The sequence below is a fragment of the Aquila chrysaetos genome, chromosome 5, assembly GCF_900496995.4.
Source record: "Aquila chrysaetos chrysaetos chromosome 5, bAquChr1.4, whole genome shotgun sequence".
Lineage (NCBI taxonomy): Eukaryota > Metazoa > Chordata > Aves > Accipitriformes > Accipitridae > Aquila > Aquila chrysaetos.
In genome coordinates this window covers 50,200,679-50,216,119 of record NC_044008.1, presented here as the reverse complement: position 1 = coordinate 50,216,119, position 15,441 = coordinate 50,200,679, and the positions used below count along the sequence as shown (strand labels likewise).

Below are 15,441 nucleotides of genomic sequence, written 5' to 3'. Positions count from 1 at the left end.
GAAATTTCCTCTACTCGCCTAACAGCGGTTAGACAACCTGCACTGTCCGTGATTCTGTGCAAGAATTATAGTGGCTGGGGAGAAAAACAAGCTCAAGTTGCACCGTGGTTCCAGCAAACCTGGTAGTTAAAGAAAGTGGCTTACGCCCCTGCTTTAAAATGGCTCGCATGCACTTTACACGCTAAGCAAAATATAGGTGTAAAGAAGGCTGAAAAAACCTCACCACTCCTCAAAAAAAACAGCATTCCCTCCATCAGTGCAAGAGCTGCGATGGAGACTGGTCTCCGAAACACTGCTGCTCAGGTCTGTGGTCCCATCCAGTTAGATACAATGGTTCGGCATGCCAGGTGATGCTGGTTTAATGACTGGCTGCTACCAAAAAGACAAGTCACCTCCTGCACATCCCACCTCCTCTCTTGCACTGCAGCACTGATGCCCAGCTAATCCCGTGCTGAGCCAGGTCAGGAAGCGAAGCTTGCCAATACAAAGGTTTTGGGGGTTTACTTTTTCTGTTCTTCTGTTAGATTAGCTTTCTTTTACTTGAAATACAAAACCATCTGCAATTCAAGTAAAAAAAAAAATAATCTAAGCTTAAAGTAATAAAAATAACAGAAACCAAGGATTAGGTAGATCATTTTCAGTATAGGTTGTATCACGATATATTAACATGACACCATTACTGTACATTCTCATTATATGAGCAGAGATGGGATTAAATCAAATGAAGGACAGTAACAAGATTGCAGGGAATACAATAGAGAAGGAAGAAGGTTTCAGGCCAGGGGACATGACGAAAGCATAGAACAAGCTTCATTCAAGTTTTACCACAGGTCAAGTCAGTATCACCAACTATTTTTTGTAGAAATAATGAAGCATATAGACTCATTTGTCAGAGGCCACCACTACTTGTCAGTATCAGAGGCAAGAAGTGACACTATCTTTAATAATCCTATAAGTATCTTAACCAAAAACACAGAGTGAGATTATTCAGTAATTTATCTGCTGAAAAGCCAGCTGCTGGAATTTCAACCAGTGAAGCTAAAATGCACCAAGACAGAATTATTCACATTAGAAACAAGAAACATGACCTCAAAGACAAAACTTCAATTCTGGAAAACACACACATCGATTTTACTGTCAGTTTGCCTTTAAAAAAGTGGGACAAAAAAACAGAACTAATGTTACTTGTTTCAGCAAATTAACGTGGCACGCAAATACTGCTGCCAAAGTAGACACGGTTAAAGGAAATGAGGGATTCCAAAAGAAATAAGTATCTGTTAAAAAAAAAAAAAAAGAGACAAAGATACATTTTTCAGGTTAAGTATATTAGCATGAGAAGTATAATTTCATTGTCTTGATTTTTCAAAGCATAAGCCACAATTTCAAAATCCAATCTCAAGACTTTAAAGACCGGAACTTCAAATTTGGGCTCATTTCAAACAACATGCTGACAGCATCAGAAGTTTAGTAAAAGTGCCACTGCTAGTATAGCTACGTATTAAACTCCTAATTAGGCTAATCAGGGTCCTTCCGGGAAAGAAAATTAAACTTACTATGCAAAATCCCGTCAAGCACCCAAATTGTAGACTATAAAAGCATCTCCGTCCCTTCACATGCACTTTTTGACAAGTCCTCTTACAGATTTATTTGCATCGTTAGTGGTGTAAAACTGACAAACCAGTATAGCCCAACCCTATTGTGTCAGCATCAATTATTTGCGTTCAAAACGATAGTGGTTTTTTTAGAGAATACTCATCTGTCACAACTGTCCACAAGGAGTGAACAGTTAATAGAAATGCACCTCATGAAGGGACACTAAAGAGAAGCAGGAAAAGTTTGGGTGTTGGTGCAAAGCTTTCAGGAAAGGGAAGCACAGCAAGTGGTAAAGATAACTATGAGAGAGAAGTTTGGATGCTGCAGTCTATCACCAGCAAAGCAGAGAAAGCAGGACTGATGCGATAAGACAAAAAGGTAAGGCAGCAAGACTAGAGTCACGCAGAGCCTCAAGGGACAAGAAAAGAAATGAAAGTTTACACAAACACAATAGAGTTGGTTTTTGGTTTTTTGTTTGTTTGTTTTTTTTTTTTCAAACACAATAGAGTACCTCTCCAAGATAATCCACCTGGGGAGGTAGATGATCTGATAGAGTATCTTTAAATATAAGTGACATAACTGCTAAATGCAAGGTGATGTTTCAAGATGCCTTTGTATGACAGGTGAAAGTTACCCTTCCGCTCCTGAGCTCAAGCAAGCAAAAAAAAAAAAAAAAAAAATCAAAGTAAAACATCAGGAAACTAAGGTACAAACAATCCAAAACCAGCCTAAACAGTTCCACATGCACAAAGGTTTTTTCCCCCCACTTTAAACAGCAAAGTCAAGAATGGCCTCATACCAGAAGGTATGAAGGATGATCTAGCAGACACTTATCTCACCCACACAGACACTTTAAAAAAAAAAAGACTGAACTCCCGGAATTGCCACACTGAACAACTCACTCTTAAGAATAATGCCTGATTTAATGTTGGACACTGTCCAGCAATTATTCAAAATTGCTACATACTTATGGAGCAGCAGGGAAATTTTTAGCGAAATGAACTTGCATAAAATGTCCTATATTCAACTCAGGCAAAACACCTGTTAAACAGTGGTTTCAAAATATTTGATAAACACATGGTAAGTATAAAACATTGCAAACATGTTACACTGCCAGAAAAACTGCTGAGCCACGATCAGTTTACAAATCTATAATGGTTAAAACCAATCTGTACATTTCTAGGCTATGTCAGCACCAACAGAACACCAGAACTAAACTAAAAAAAAAAAAAAAAAAAAAACCTCAAAAAAAACCCACCCCACAAAACTAAAAAAAAAAAAAACCACTTTGGTTGAGAAGAGCAAGTACCACACGAGTGGGAGATGCCAAGTACTCTTTCAAGTCAGAACGGATGGTTGCACTTTCAGCTTCCTAGAAGAGTGCTGGATTTGCAGATTCTAGAAAAAGACAGCCCACGTTTATTTCTACGCAGTTCACAGATATAGTCAGAAATAGAAGATTCACGGGTATGAATCCCTGTGGTTTTGAAGAACATACTGTGAAATAAAACACCTTTATTTAAAATGAAATGAAGCATCTGACTAGAAGTTCAAGCAGACTGTAGAAATCCACAGATTTACACTCCACGCTTAGATTTTCAAAATCATTTGAAAGCACTTGATGTAACAGCTCACTCTAAATTCTGTAAATATCAGTTAAGAACTGATTAGCAGCCAGAAGAAGAAAGAGCTGGAATTAATGCTGCGTTTTCTTTGTAGAAGCTCATACACCTCTTTGTAAGGGTCTATACGCTCCCTTGTATACGACAACGTGCAGAAATTGTAAAAATGAAATGGGTTGAAAGATTAGAAGGGAAGAACAGCTGCATCCCAGAGAACTACGTGGTCCACCGTATAAATTCTGGTATCAGACACAACCACAATGAAGGATTAGGGCAGTACTCCAAGAGCACAGAATGAAAGGTCGCGTTTCCAAGCAGCGGAGTCCCCTCCGCCGCAGGGCCGGCTCCCCCGAGCGCTGCTCTGGGGAGCGGAGGGGTGCGAAGGGCAGCGGCCGCCCCTCGCCGCGGGGCCGGCGGCAGCAGGGCGGCGTTGGCCGGCCCCGCGGGCACCACGCGAGCAGGCTCCAGAAATGCCGGGCGGCGGGAGCCTCGCCCCGGCGGCTCGGGTCAGCCCCGGCCGGGGCGCTCCGGGAGGGCAGGGCCCGCCGGGCCAGCAGGGTCGTGGGCGGGCGGGCGCTGAGGGCGGGGGGGGGGGGGGGGGGCGCCGGGGCGCCCCGCCGGCCGTCCGGGGCCGGGGCACCGCGCGCGGACGGGCCTGAGGCGCCCGAGCCCGCGCCTCCCCTTCCGGGCCGGAGGTGAGAGCCCGGCGGGGTCCCTCCCTCCCTCCCCGCCACCGGGGCACCCCCGCCGGGGCGGGCAGGGGAAGAGCCGCCGCGGCGGCAGGCGAGCCCGGGCGGGAGAGGGGCCGCGGCGGACCAGGGCGGCCGCGGCAGCCGGGACCCGGAGCGGCCGGCCGGGACAGGTCTGATCCGGCGGCCGGCGCCCCCGCCCCGTCCTCCCCACTCCTCGCCGGGGCGAGCCCGGCCCCGCCGCCGCCGCCCTCACCATTCTCCTCAGGGCCGGGCTGGGTCTCGGCGCCGACTCTGGCTCTCCTCGCGCCGGGCAGCTCCTGCTCGTGGTTCGGCGTCGGCGGTGGCGGGGCCTGTCTCCATCTATCGGGGCTGAGCTCGGCAGCAGCGGAGGGCTGGGTGGGGAAAAGCCGGGCGAGGACAGCGCTCCGGGGGCGAAGAGAAGAGCGGAACGAGGAGGACGGCGCTGGCTCGACTCCGCACCGGGACCCAGCGCTGGCGGCGGCCTCGGCCCGGCGGCTTTTTCTCATAATTGTGCGACTCGGCCGGCGGAGAGCCGCGGCGCTGCCGCGTCAGCGCGCACCGCCCCCGGGAGGAGGGGGAGGCCGGGGCGGCGCGCCGCTGCCCGCTCCTGCCCGCCCGCCCGCCTGGCGCGGCGCGGCCCCCTCAGGGCGCCCCCTCAGGGCGGCGGCCTCGGCCTCGCCACACGGGAGCGGGCGAGGGGCGGACCCCGAGCAGCGTCCCGAGGGACCCCGAGAAGGCGTAAACGGCTGCCGGGGGCAGGCGAGCCGTACCCCTCCCCCCCCCCCGCCGTGTGCTGTTGCCGAGGTAAAAACCGAAGAGACGTTAACAACGGAGCTTTCCGGGACAGAAGCCAGCCTGGCTGGAAACGCGTGGTTCGGAGAGGGAAGCTCTGCTCCCGAAAGCCCTGTCTCCCCGCACGAACGTCAGCCGGAGCATCGGGCTTCGCGGCTCTCCCGAGGCGCTGGCGCGGCGCGGTCAGGGGCCCGGCCTTGGCGCTCCGCTTCGCGGTCACCTTGCACCGGACCGCTGGTGTGCCACGCGTTGGTGAACCGCAGGTCGCTGGTGCCTGCGGAGAGCAACCCGGCCTTACGCGTTATTGAAACGACGTGGTGGGGAACAGCGTTAGTTGAGATTCGTTTGAGCTTCGTGCTTACGCATGGGAGTGCCGCCGCCATGAGCGCTGCGTCAAACGCGTTCTGTAACTCGGTCCGAGCAAAATTGGAGGAAAGTTCATTTTGGAAGGGAAAAAGGAGGATGCATTTCTTCCCCTTCAATCAACTCTGTTCCCGGTTTAGATTAGGAACCACCCAGGGCATGAACCTTGTCTTCTCTGGGCTCTATATGCTATGGCAAACTTTGAGAATCAGTACCACGAATAAAAAGCCTCATGCAGTAATTCCCACTCTATGTTTCATTATATGTCTTTTGCCCAAACTGTACGCTAGAATAAACAGCATTTGTAAGGTTAGGAAAAGAGATTAATTAAGTTCGGCTCCAATTATTTGGGTTCCCTAAATATGAAAAATAAAGACTTCCTAGAAAAATCTCTAATCTAAAATGCATGTCTAATATTATGACATTAATTTCTATTTAAGACATATGCAGGTGGATAGCTCAGTGCTTCCTTTGCAATGAAAACATGGTTCACAAGCGAGTGAAATCTGGCTCAAAGGTCCTGGTACCAATTCTGAAATACCGTAGCCATACAAGAGTGGTAATTTTGTATGAACTCAGTCAGAACATTCAAGTTCATTTAAAAACTTTGATTCTCATTGTCAGGCCTTATCATTTGTCTGTACCGTTGTGATACTATGTTGAACCAGGTATTATCTGTCTCCCCTTGCTGCAAAAAGCCAACATTAACTCCATATAGCGTTGGGCTAAGCTGATAGACATGTGAGTGTGTGCTCACACCTGAACCATCAGTTTCTGCATCACAGGGTAACAGAGCTCTGCACATGCAGCCAAAACCTGGTGAGCCTCAGCATGACAGCAACAGCCTCTTAAGAGTCTGAGGCTCGGTACGCTACCAAATTTACTAGACCCACTCCAATAATTAGAAAGGGATGATCAAAAATCAAACCAAGCATTAAAAAAAAGCAGCAGAATTGGCAGCTGCTAGTTTAAACTGAACTGTAGATCACAAGAAATGAAACGTCCTCGCATTAACAGCCATTTAGCAAGGCAAGTCCAGTAGTAAATTCTGGTCCCAGAACCCATTTGCTGCAAACAATAGGTGAAAATTTGAGAAGACCCATGCAGCTGCAAGCATTCAGCTTTCAGTACAAGATCTCACAACTAACAGGCTAAATTCACTGTCTTACTGCAGGAGAAATCCCAAGCCTGCTGATCCACAGCTACTTGTTCCTGCCTGGATTCCCATGTGCTAGCGCTAGTTCTTGGCTTACGGAACAGGAACAGAAGGAGCAGTGGAAGCCCAGTAAAATTTTCTGGAGATGGTTCAATAACTTTCCAAAGGAAAGCAGAGAAAATGGGGGATTTCTGAATTCTTCAGCTCACACTATAAAGCATTTCTGACAAACTACCACATTCCTGTTTCCTCCCTTCCTCTTTTTTCCCTTTCTAATTAATCAATCTAAACCTCCTTACATCCCACATGAAGTTAATAAGCAAGTTCTTCTATGACTAGGTCCTTCATCTCACGTCACAGCAGTATTTGGGCCATACTGATTGATTCTCATGGTTATCATGTTGGCCTCCAAGTTTAATATTTGTAAATCCAAGAGCTAGAAGGAGCAAGGGAATTAGGAAAAAGTAGCTGGAGGTCAGCCTGGGCATGAGACTTCTTTGGTATAACCAATTGTTTTAGGACAACATGCTTGAGGTGAGGAATTTTCCATGCCTTTTTTTCCTGTTGATCCTGCAAAACTGTAAAGAGATTGACATAAAATTGTTTGAGAGTTAAACTGTTTGTGACAAGCTTAGATGGAGAGACAGCACATTGTTTCACTGGAACAGCTTGTGAAGAAAATGAAGGGAAAATGAGTCATCAACATCCTCTCTGCCTCACTCTGTCTGGGGGAGGTCAGCGTTCAGAGCGTTGTGAAGGGGGGCAGGGCATAGCACCACCGTGAAATACATCCCTGTGACCCAGGAGTGATGGCACACGGCCTGAGGAAGTCACCTTATATCCTTTTATGACGTTGATCAGCCATACAGAACATGATGTGATTAGACCCTAAGCTAGCAGCCTTAGTCATCCAAAAAGAGTGACTTCTTGCACATTCAGATGTTAAATCTTGTTTTCATCACTGTAGCTCAACCTTAGAGGGCTAAGCAGTAAGACAAATATTTGCTACTTGTCACCCTAAGTGTTACCTTCCAACCACACCAACAGTCAACTCAAAATTCCTCTGATATCTCCTTCCAAATCAACAACTGTCAGCAGTGAATTAGAAGGAAATAATCAAGCATTATTTTATACATTATTGCATTTAAGGACCTTTAACCTGAAGCAAGCTTCTGTTATGTAAAATGGAATATAACTGGTTTACACAAAACTCCTTTTGCTATGTTGTTCCTGTATCTCATATTTATATCTCAGATTAAACTATCAGTCTGTCACTGGCACTTTATGTTGAGTTTATTTGTTATGTAATCATCACTAGAACTAGTAAAATTTGTGATGTCAACTTTGCTAGGTTTTACATTGCATTAAACCAGCTGTAACTTAGTCTCACTGCAGTAAGTGCTAAAGGATTTTAAGAAACCTAAGGAAGCCCAATCTCAATATTGCAATATCCAGTAGCCAGGATGAGGCCATTTGATTGCTTACTCACCCTCATGTAGATGAAATACTGACTCATACACAGAAAGAAAAAAAATCAAATACAGCATTCTTCTTTATGAAAAATGAAGTAAGTTACCATTAAATAAAAGTAATCTGGTTTGGGCTTTTTTTTTGTTTGTTCGTTGTCCATAAAAAGTTTTACCAGAGATATGCTCTGTTATTCTGCAGCTGTTCTTTTCAAGTTGTTCAAAATATGTGCTGGAGTTCATGTAGTTAAATCAGATGCAAATGGCAACTGATAAGGAGATCTAGTTAATATCCTACTCAAGGTCAGATTCTGTGTAGAAACCATTTTTGTCCCTTACTAAAGTCATCTGTGGCAGAAAAGAGGTATTAACGATTCACTTTTCTTATTCTTTTAACAAGGGTGAATTCTCCCAATACCTTCTTTTTTTTTTTTTTTGGCCACACGTTTGTCCATTTCTGATATATCTAGGTAAATCAGCTGTCTAGCTATAGCTAAAGTGGCAACTCACCAGTTTACATTCTGACTGCTACTCCTGAACACTGAAGATACTTATTTTTTCAACATGAAAGTTTAAAACTTGTCAAGTAAGAAAAAACCGTACGATGACACAGGTTAATGGGATCTGTAAGTCCCCTCCACGATACATGAAGGGTTTTTCTAGTGCTGGAGTTGCCAAGTTTTTGTGAAAATATTTTGCCCAATACCTCTTAGATAATACACCAAATAACGTTACTAACACACAACTTTTCAGCAATTCAAAATATGCCGTTTCAAAATGGGATGAAGTAGAAACAGCTTATTGCTGTCAATCACAACACTTCGGAAATAGTACCTAAAAGGAGGAGGATTGTTTCTGTTGAAGCCAGGGAAAATAAAACTCAAAAAATGTGTAACTGAAACTGTTTAGAAATTTTGGTTACTTTGTTGGTATGTGGCACACTCCAGTTACACATCATCTTCTGAAGTGGTCCCAAAGGTTAGGTAATCATTTTGCACTATACCAAGGTTCTTCAAAAAGTAGTTAGTCTGAGAAATACGTTAGCTTTAACAGCTGAGATGATGTATTCCCTCAAAGGAAACAAGTGTCTTAGCTGTACATTCAAGAAATAGGTCATAAAATCTAGGGTAAATTCAAGATACATCAGGAGAAAAATAATGTACAAAAAGTTAATTTTGCATATTTAACAGTCATAAAACAAATTATCCCCTGTAACTGATTTAGACTCCAAGCTCACAAGCAATGTATGTATTTAAATTAATAGAACTGATCTTGTATTAGAATTGGCAAAATAGCAGTGACATCTTACTGTACAAAGTAATTATAAAAAGGGAACACGGAGGTAGCGTGCCTTTAGAGGCAAGGGAGGTGATTCGGTATCACGCCAAGGCCACCAGCGCAGTTCAGTTCCCCTCTAAGGGTGAGGCCCATCACAACAGCAGGAGGGTGCTTTCACTGCACTGAGGTGTTAACTTAGGGCTACAGCATTATACAAAGTCAGCCATTTACTTTGCAACGCAGATGCAGGGAAAGCTACGTGAGGCTTCTCAGTTTCTCAGTGCTTTCCCGTTTTTCTGGGGCTGGCAAGTTACCACCAGCACCAGGGAAGGACTGCAGAGTGGCTTCCTGATGGCAGTGCAAAGGGCCCGCTGACCTAACACACCACACTCAGAGGGCAAAACCAGTAACCCAAGTTCGGCTTTGCGGTATGGCTTGTCACATCCAAATTAGGCAAATGAGAGTGTGGGTTTTCCAGTTTTAAAATCTGCATTAAAGATATTCCATATTAACAGGAAGGGATATTCAAGTTAATGAGCTAATTGAGCACACACACAGTAGTTCTGAATGTGCGATTTTTCCTTCGACATGCTCCTTAAGTGTACAAAAAAAGATACATTACCCAACCCATCATCTAAAGTATAATGTAAGCATATCCTGTATTTGGGAATATGATACGTTACTTACTGCTCAGAAAACTGTGTTTGAGAGCTTAACCAACACAGGCCGAAGTCTTGCACAAAACTGCCAAGGGTGTGCCTCCACACATCTCTACCAACATGTGTAAAACCAGGAGCTGCCAGGAACAGTATGGGGACATTTACATCATAATGGTGACCCTTTGCAAGATTTTTATCAGTGCCTGCCTTTAAAAAAAAAAAAAAAAAACCAAAAAAAACCCAAAAAAACCAAACTACTTTATGTCAGTTTTGTTCCTTCTGAACTTTCTCCCCACATAACTTTCATAAGATTTTTTTTTAAAGCTTCCCTGTGAAGACTGTTTCCACTGCAATCTTTGGGCTCACAAATTCTTGAGTTTTTGCTTGTTAGCGGCTGAGCTGGTCATGGCAGACAGGCAGCGAGGTGGCCTTTGCGTAGAGATGCTCCACGTGCAAGAAGCAGAGGTGCAGCATCTCCTTCCATGACTGTGCTGCCTGAACCAGGGGCAGAAAGCAGCAGCAGCAGCCAGAGGTGCTGCTTCTCCGTGCAGTCAGGCAGCAGTAGCAGGCAATGCCAGCCACAGTCTAAACAAATTGCTTTGCAAGAACAGGGCAGCAGGTCAAACCAACTGCTTCCTGAATTTGCGAAATCAGAAACAAGTTCACAAGTACCCTTACAGAGCTCCATTTCTTGATTATTTTTTTTTTCTTTTTAAATCCAGGGATAGGTACCTCATAATCAAAAGGTAAAATTTTAGGTAAGCCTATACAGGACTGGTCTTAATTGTCCAACTTTGAATTCTTATTTGACAGTGACCCTGGACAAAAGTGTCACTTTGTCCTGCAGAGGCTTGCTGCTCCATTTCTTAGAGAAAAAGCTACCAATGGGCATGCATTTGCTCTTTTTTCCATTGTTACTATAAAGTAAATTTACTTTTAATTTTTTTTAAAATCAGCTACCAGAGAAATACTCACCTACCAGAGAAACACCCATTTGCTAACTTTCTGCAGTTAGTTGCATTAAATCCACAAGGATGGATCAATTTCCCAGCATAGTCCCTGTTACCTTTTGAAAGAAAGGTCAATTAAAAGGACCCCACTTTTCTTCTAGCTTTGATAGGGACACATCACAACAAAGGTTGAAATTAAAGTAACTGAGTTACTGTTGAACTTTTAAGCGTATTGATATCTGTTGTATTTCCTTGTATTCCCAACCATGTACAATACAGAAGTTGATATATTCTGGTAGCCTTTCTGCAAAACACAGGGAGAGCCACCACTAGCACATTTCAGCCTCTGATAAAACTGTACAAAAAACTTCTTTTACTTTTTTTTGTTTTTCAAATCTAAGCCAGGCTGTTGCACCAACTTCAATGGAACCCCAGAAAGCCAGTGGGACTGTAACACAGATAAGGATGTGCAGAACATGAGCTACTGTTTTAAATTACTGTTACTGGTGGATTGAGCTGGTGGGCATGACTGCTGCATTTAAGAGGGTCCAAAAGATTAAACCTCCTCATAAACTCTGGTCTCCACACCGGAAGAGAGGCAAATATTATTCTCCAAGACAAAGTAATGTGCAAAGACACTTCAAAACATGCTGGTATTGCCCCAAATAGAAAAGAGGAGGAAAGAAAGGAGGTGAATATGTGCACGAGCAAGGAGAAGGAACAGAAAAACAGACAGCAGAATACCTGTGAGCACACTCTTAAGAAAAAGCTGAAAGGAAGCTCTTTTGATCTAAACACTTTCTTGGTTAAAAGGTCTTTGAGCTGCAAGCAAAAAAACTATTCTCAGCTATTTGATGCCCTCTGTGTTCAGGGAAACAGGATCTTGCACATTCTTTAAGAGGGATTCCAGAGATACCTGAGCCTCCATCAGCAGCTTCTCTCAAGAACACAAAACCTTGAACTTTGATCACTCACTTCTGACAAAAGGGGATAACTGTCTGAATTGCTCTCCTCCTCCTTTCCTCAAAAATTAAAAAGATAAATCATTCACAGTAAGATGTGCTATATAGGCTATCTGAAAATAAAACAGTGCTTCTGAAAGCATTACAAATCTAAAGACAACTTTTAAATATGCTTAAATCTAACAGTTTAGTAGAAGTAAATTATTCCAAGTGAAAAATCAAACCCACGTTGTGGTGATCAAACCGGAGTTTTTCTATGAAGAAAAAAAAATATACAGATTATTCAAGCCGGAAAACAAGCAGAACAATGCCTTAATAATCAGAGCAGTAGAGTTGGAATGCTCCGCTATAGATTGCCTAGTCCAGCCCCACTGCAGGCTGCCAGGCCTGTGTCCACTTGTATTTTGAGTATCTCCAAGGATGGAAATTCCACAACCTCTCTGAGCAACCTGCTCCAGTGTTTGACCACACTCACAGTGAAAAGCTGTGTCTTTTCTTATGTCTAAATGGAACTGTATTGTAAAGATTGGACCAATCTAAATAGGCAAGCACTTGTTAACTAATAATGGTAACCCTCTTCCTTAGAAGAAAATGCCTCTCTTCTGCTTGCAATTTTGAAGCCTCTGAGATTTGCACTTTTGCTAAAGTGTCAAATGTACCAGCCTTAAGAAGAATGCATGGGGAACAGACAGTGACAAACAAGTTTGCTGATTGGAGCTGCGTCTATTCTTAACTTCTCTACTTTTAAAAATACATAAATTCAAAGAGCATTTTGGAGAGTTTTCTCCCAGTTAAGTACTCAGTTACCATGACTCAATGCTACTGGAACCTCCAGTGTATGAGCAGAAGAGACTTAAAATACTTACAAACATTTTAAATACAAACACACTATCACAGGGCTCTAGGGATGTAACAAGGATCACACACCAAGTATATTCAGGTTCAGCAATTTTCTTTTTTTCCTGCCAACATTTCCAACCCAAGCCTGGGTTTCAAGACTGAAGCTTGGCTTTTTCTTGCCCTTCATGTCTAAGGCAAAGTACATTCAGGTGAACAATGCTTCTACAGCCCTGTTTCCTAGGCTGAATGCAAGTAAGCTTGTTACCATCAGGAAATTTGCACGTTAGATTTCTAACTCACTGTTTGTCAGGTATACTTTCACAGAGCCCCATGACTAACAGCTGTGCAACAAGCATTTTGCTGAGTTAGACCAGTAAAATTGATGTAGCTCAAATTCACAGACTTCAGTTCCCCAGACCCTGGAAAAAAAAAAAAAAGGGGGGGGGGGGGCAATCCACCAAAACCACCACACAGGTATTTACAAACAGACTTATAACTTCGATACATCAGACAGGATGTATAAAAACTGCAACTACATATTTATGGAGGTGTATCATGAATTTTTAATTTACTTGGTATGAAGTGTTAACTGTTTTGCCATGAATGTTCACAGTGAGAAAAAGACGAGTCAGAACAAAGCAATTACTTAACTATTTTTTTTCCAAGTAACATTTATTAATAACATTCTTAAAGTGATAACTTAAGAGTCATAAGGAAGGGGGCTGTTGTCAGTAAACATACAATGAAAAGGTAGTACGATTTTTATATTAAAGTATGACTAAAAAGGCTTTTAACGTAGTGTTTAGCCCAACCAAATTTACTACTAAAAACATTCAAAATTGCTAAGTGTTGCAATCAGTTCTATTGAACTTATAAAAACCTCATTTCAGTAGTCAACACTAACCTATTATTTATATAAAATTTTAAACTCCATTCTTAATTTTTGTAAACAAAGCACCTAAGCATTTGAAAGAAAAAAGTTAGTTTACATCCCATTAAACTGCAGCACGTGTGTGAAACCTCAAGCATGATCAGGCACGGAGCACAATTAGGCACAGAACAAGACAGAGTTTCCACAGCCAGCTGCTGAATACACTTGTTACCAAAGGTCATCTTTATTTATACTAATTCAATTATCATTTATAGCTGAAAATTTAATAAAACCTCCATGCAGAAGATTTCAAAGAGAAAAAGGAGTCATATTACATAGATTTGTGAAGCTTCTGAGGGCTTTGAGTAGTGCATGACTTTGAGTTATGACTTCTTTATCTCTTTCAGGAATTTTCAGAAACTTCATAGCCATTTAACTTTGGCAGATACTGGGCTTGTTGAAGAGCATGACAACACATCAGAAGACAAATTTTCAGTCTGCTATTGGAACGCTGAGGTATGCTGTAATTTATTGAAGTCCCAGTCAAATAAAAATTTAACATGGTGCACAAGATCATTGTATTCTGAGGCTGTCAGTTCAAGCTTAGGTCAAGAAAGTCAAGAGGGGCAACTATTAACATACAAAAACTTTTGTAATTTCTGTTTTCTTAGGGAAAAACAAGGTGGTTATCTTACCCATATAAACTGGCACCGCGGTCAATCTGTGTGAACAGCAAGAACTGATACTCAGGCTGTAAGTGTGTCTGCTCCTGACTCTTGTGAACAAGAGTTCAAATTTGATATAAATTACGTAAAGTGGCAAATTTGCAGTAAACCTTTGTTAACTGCCGATACAGATTTACAATTGTCTTAATTAGCATACTTCCAAAGTAAATCTAGCTACACTAGATTTAATCTGGGTAAATTTTCCTGAGCCGACACGCCCCAAACTAACTGTAAATGTCTAGAGGTGACCTTCAGACAAACACTGAGGCACTTACGTGAGGCACTGCAGGAAAGCCTGCATTGCCATTGCCCAGCATGTGCTTATTCGGTTGTTTTCTCCAGGGTTCTTGAACTTGTACTGACTATAGGTATGACATTCATTTAAAGAATAGGAAAAATGTTTTAATGACTACCTGACATTAGCACTAAGTGAACTCAGTGGTTTCCTGTTGCTGCCTTCTCCAATTTTCTTTGGTGTAAAATGTTAGCATTACAGCTATACAAATTTTCTATGCCTAATCCCCCTCAGTTAGCAGTTTCCTGAAAAAAAGGAAGTGTCAAACAAACTCAAACTCTTCTAAATGCCAACTAATGATTTAAACTATTTTTCCTTTTCCAAGTCTTTAAAAGCTAAAACAAATTAAGATTAAACAAGTTAAACACATGCATTGGCCTATAACTAACACAGGCACTACTAGCACTATTCAAACCTGTTGTTTTGTCTATCAATTGCAAAGAATTTTCAAAAACAGTTTAAAAAAAAAAAGTACGGTGTAGATGCAAAAGTTAAAAAAATCTGTCCTGTCTTCCACCACCCCTTTGAACCGATCCACAGCCAAATGAAGACCACAAATACAGACCTAGTCTCAATGAGTAGAAGAACCAGGCCAGAGTTAACATTTCACCCCACCCTCCCAAATAGCACTCCTTGAGCAAAAACTCTCTTGCCTTTTGCACCATCTTGTTTGTCAACTATTCCAGGAGCTGCACTGAAGTTTCCAGGATCACTGTATAAGTACCTCCCCCCTTTTATTTTTTTTTAAATGGTTGGCGATGTATATAATCCAATGACTTGCATCAAAGCTTAACAGTTTTCACAGTTATGGCATAAGCCAGTGATATTACGGGGCAGGGCCGGGGGTGGGGGGGCTCACAACCCCAAGCTAAATTTGCCCTGTTATCTATTTTATGGCTTACAATGTACATAGACTAACATACACACTGTTTATTCAATCAGTTGTAGTAATGGAACTATAGTTTCATTCTTTAGTTGCTATAGTTACATTACTATCAATCTTTGCATTCAAAATCTGGAAAGAAATCCTATGAAGGGTACTGTACTTTTTTTAATGTGACTAGTCTTAATCAAAATTAAGAGAACATTTCATGCATCAAACTGATATGGGCAAGCAACTTATAAAAATATACTGTATAGAAACACATTTGGAAAA

The 15,441-nt window shown here is 42.6% G+C and overlaps 1 protein-coding gene across 1 annotated transcript in view; it reads right to left on the bottom strand.

The window, feature by feature from the left end:
• TRPM7 (transient receptor potential cation channel subfamily M member 7) overlaps nucleotides 1–4,677 on the bottom strand; it is a 61,580-nt gene extending 56,903 nt beyond the window's left edge. Inside the window, exon 1 of the mRNA XM_030014765.1 lies at nucleotides 4,161–4,677. Within this exon, the coding sequence (XP_029870625.1) occupies nucleotides 4,161–4,163 (3 nt within the window). The 5' untranslated portion in view covers nucleotides 4,164–4,677. The remainder of the gene's footprint in view (nucleotides 1–4,160) is intronic.
• Nucleotides 4,678–15,441: the final 10,764 nt, after the last annotated feature.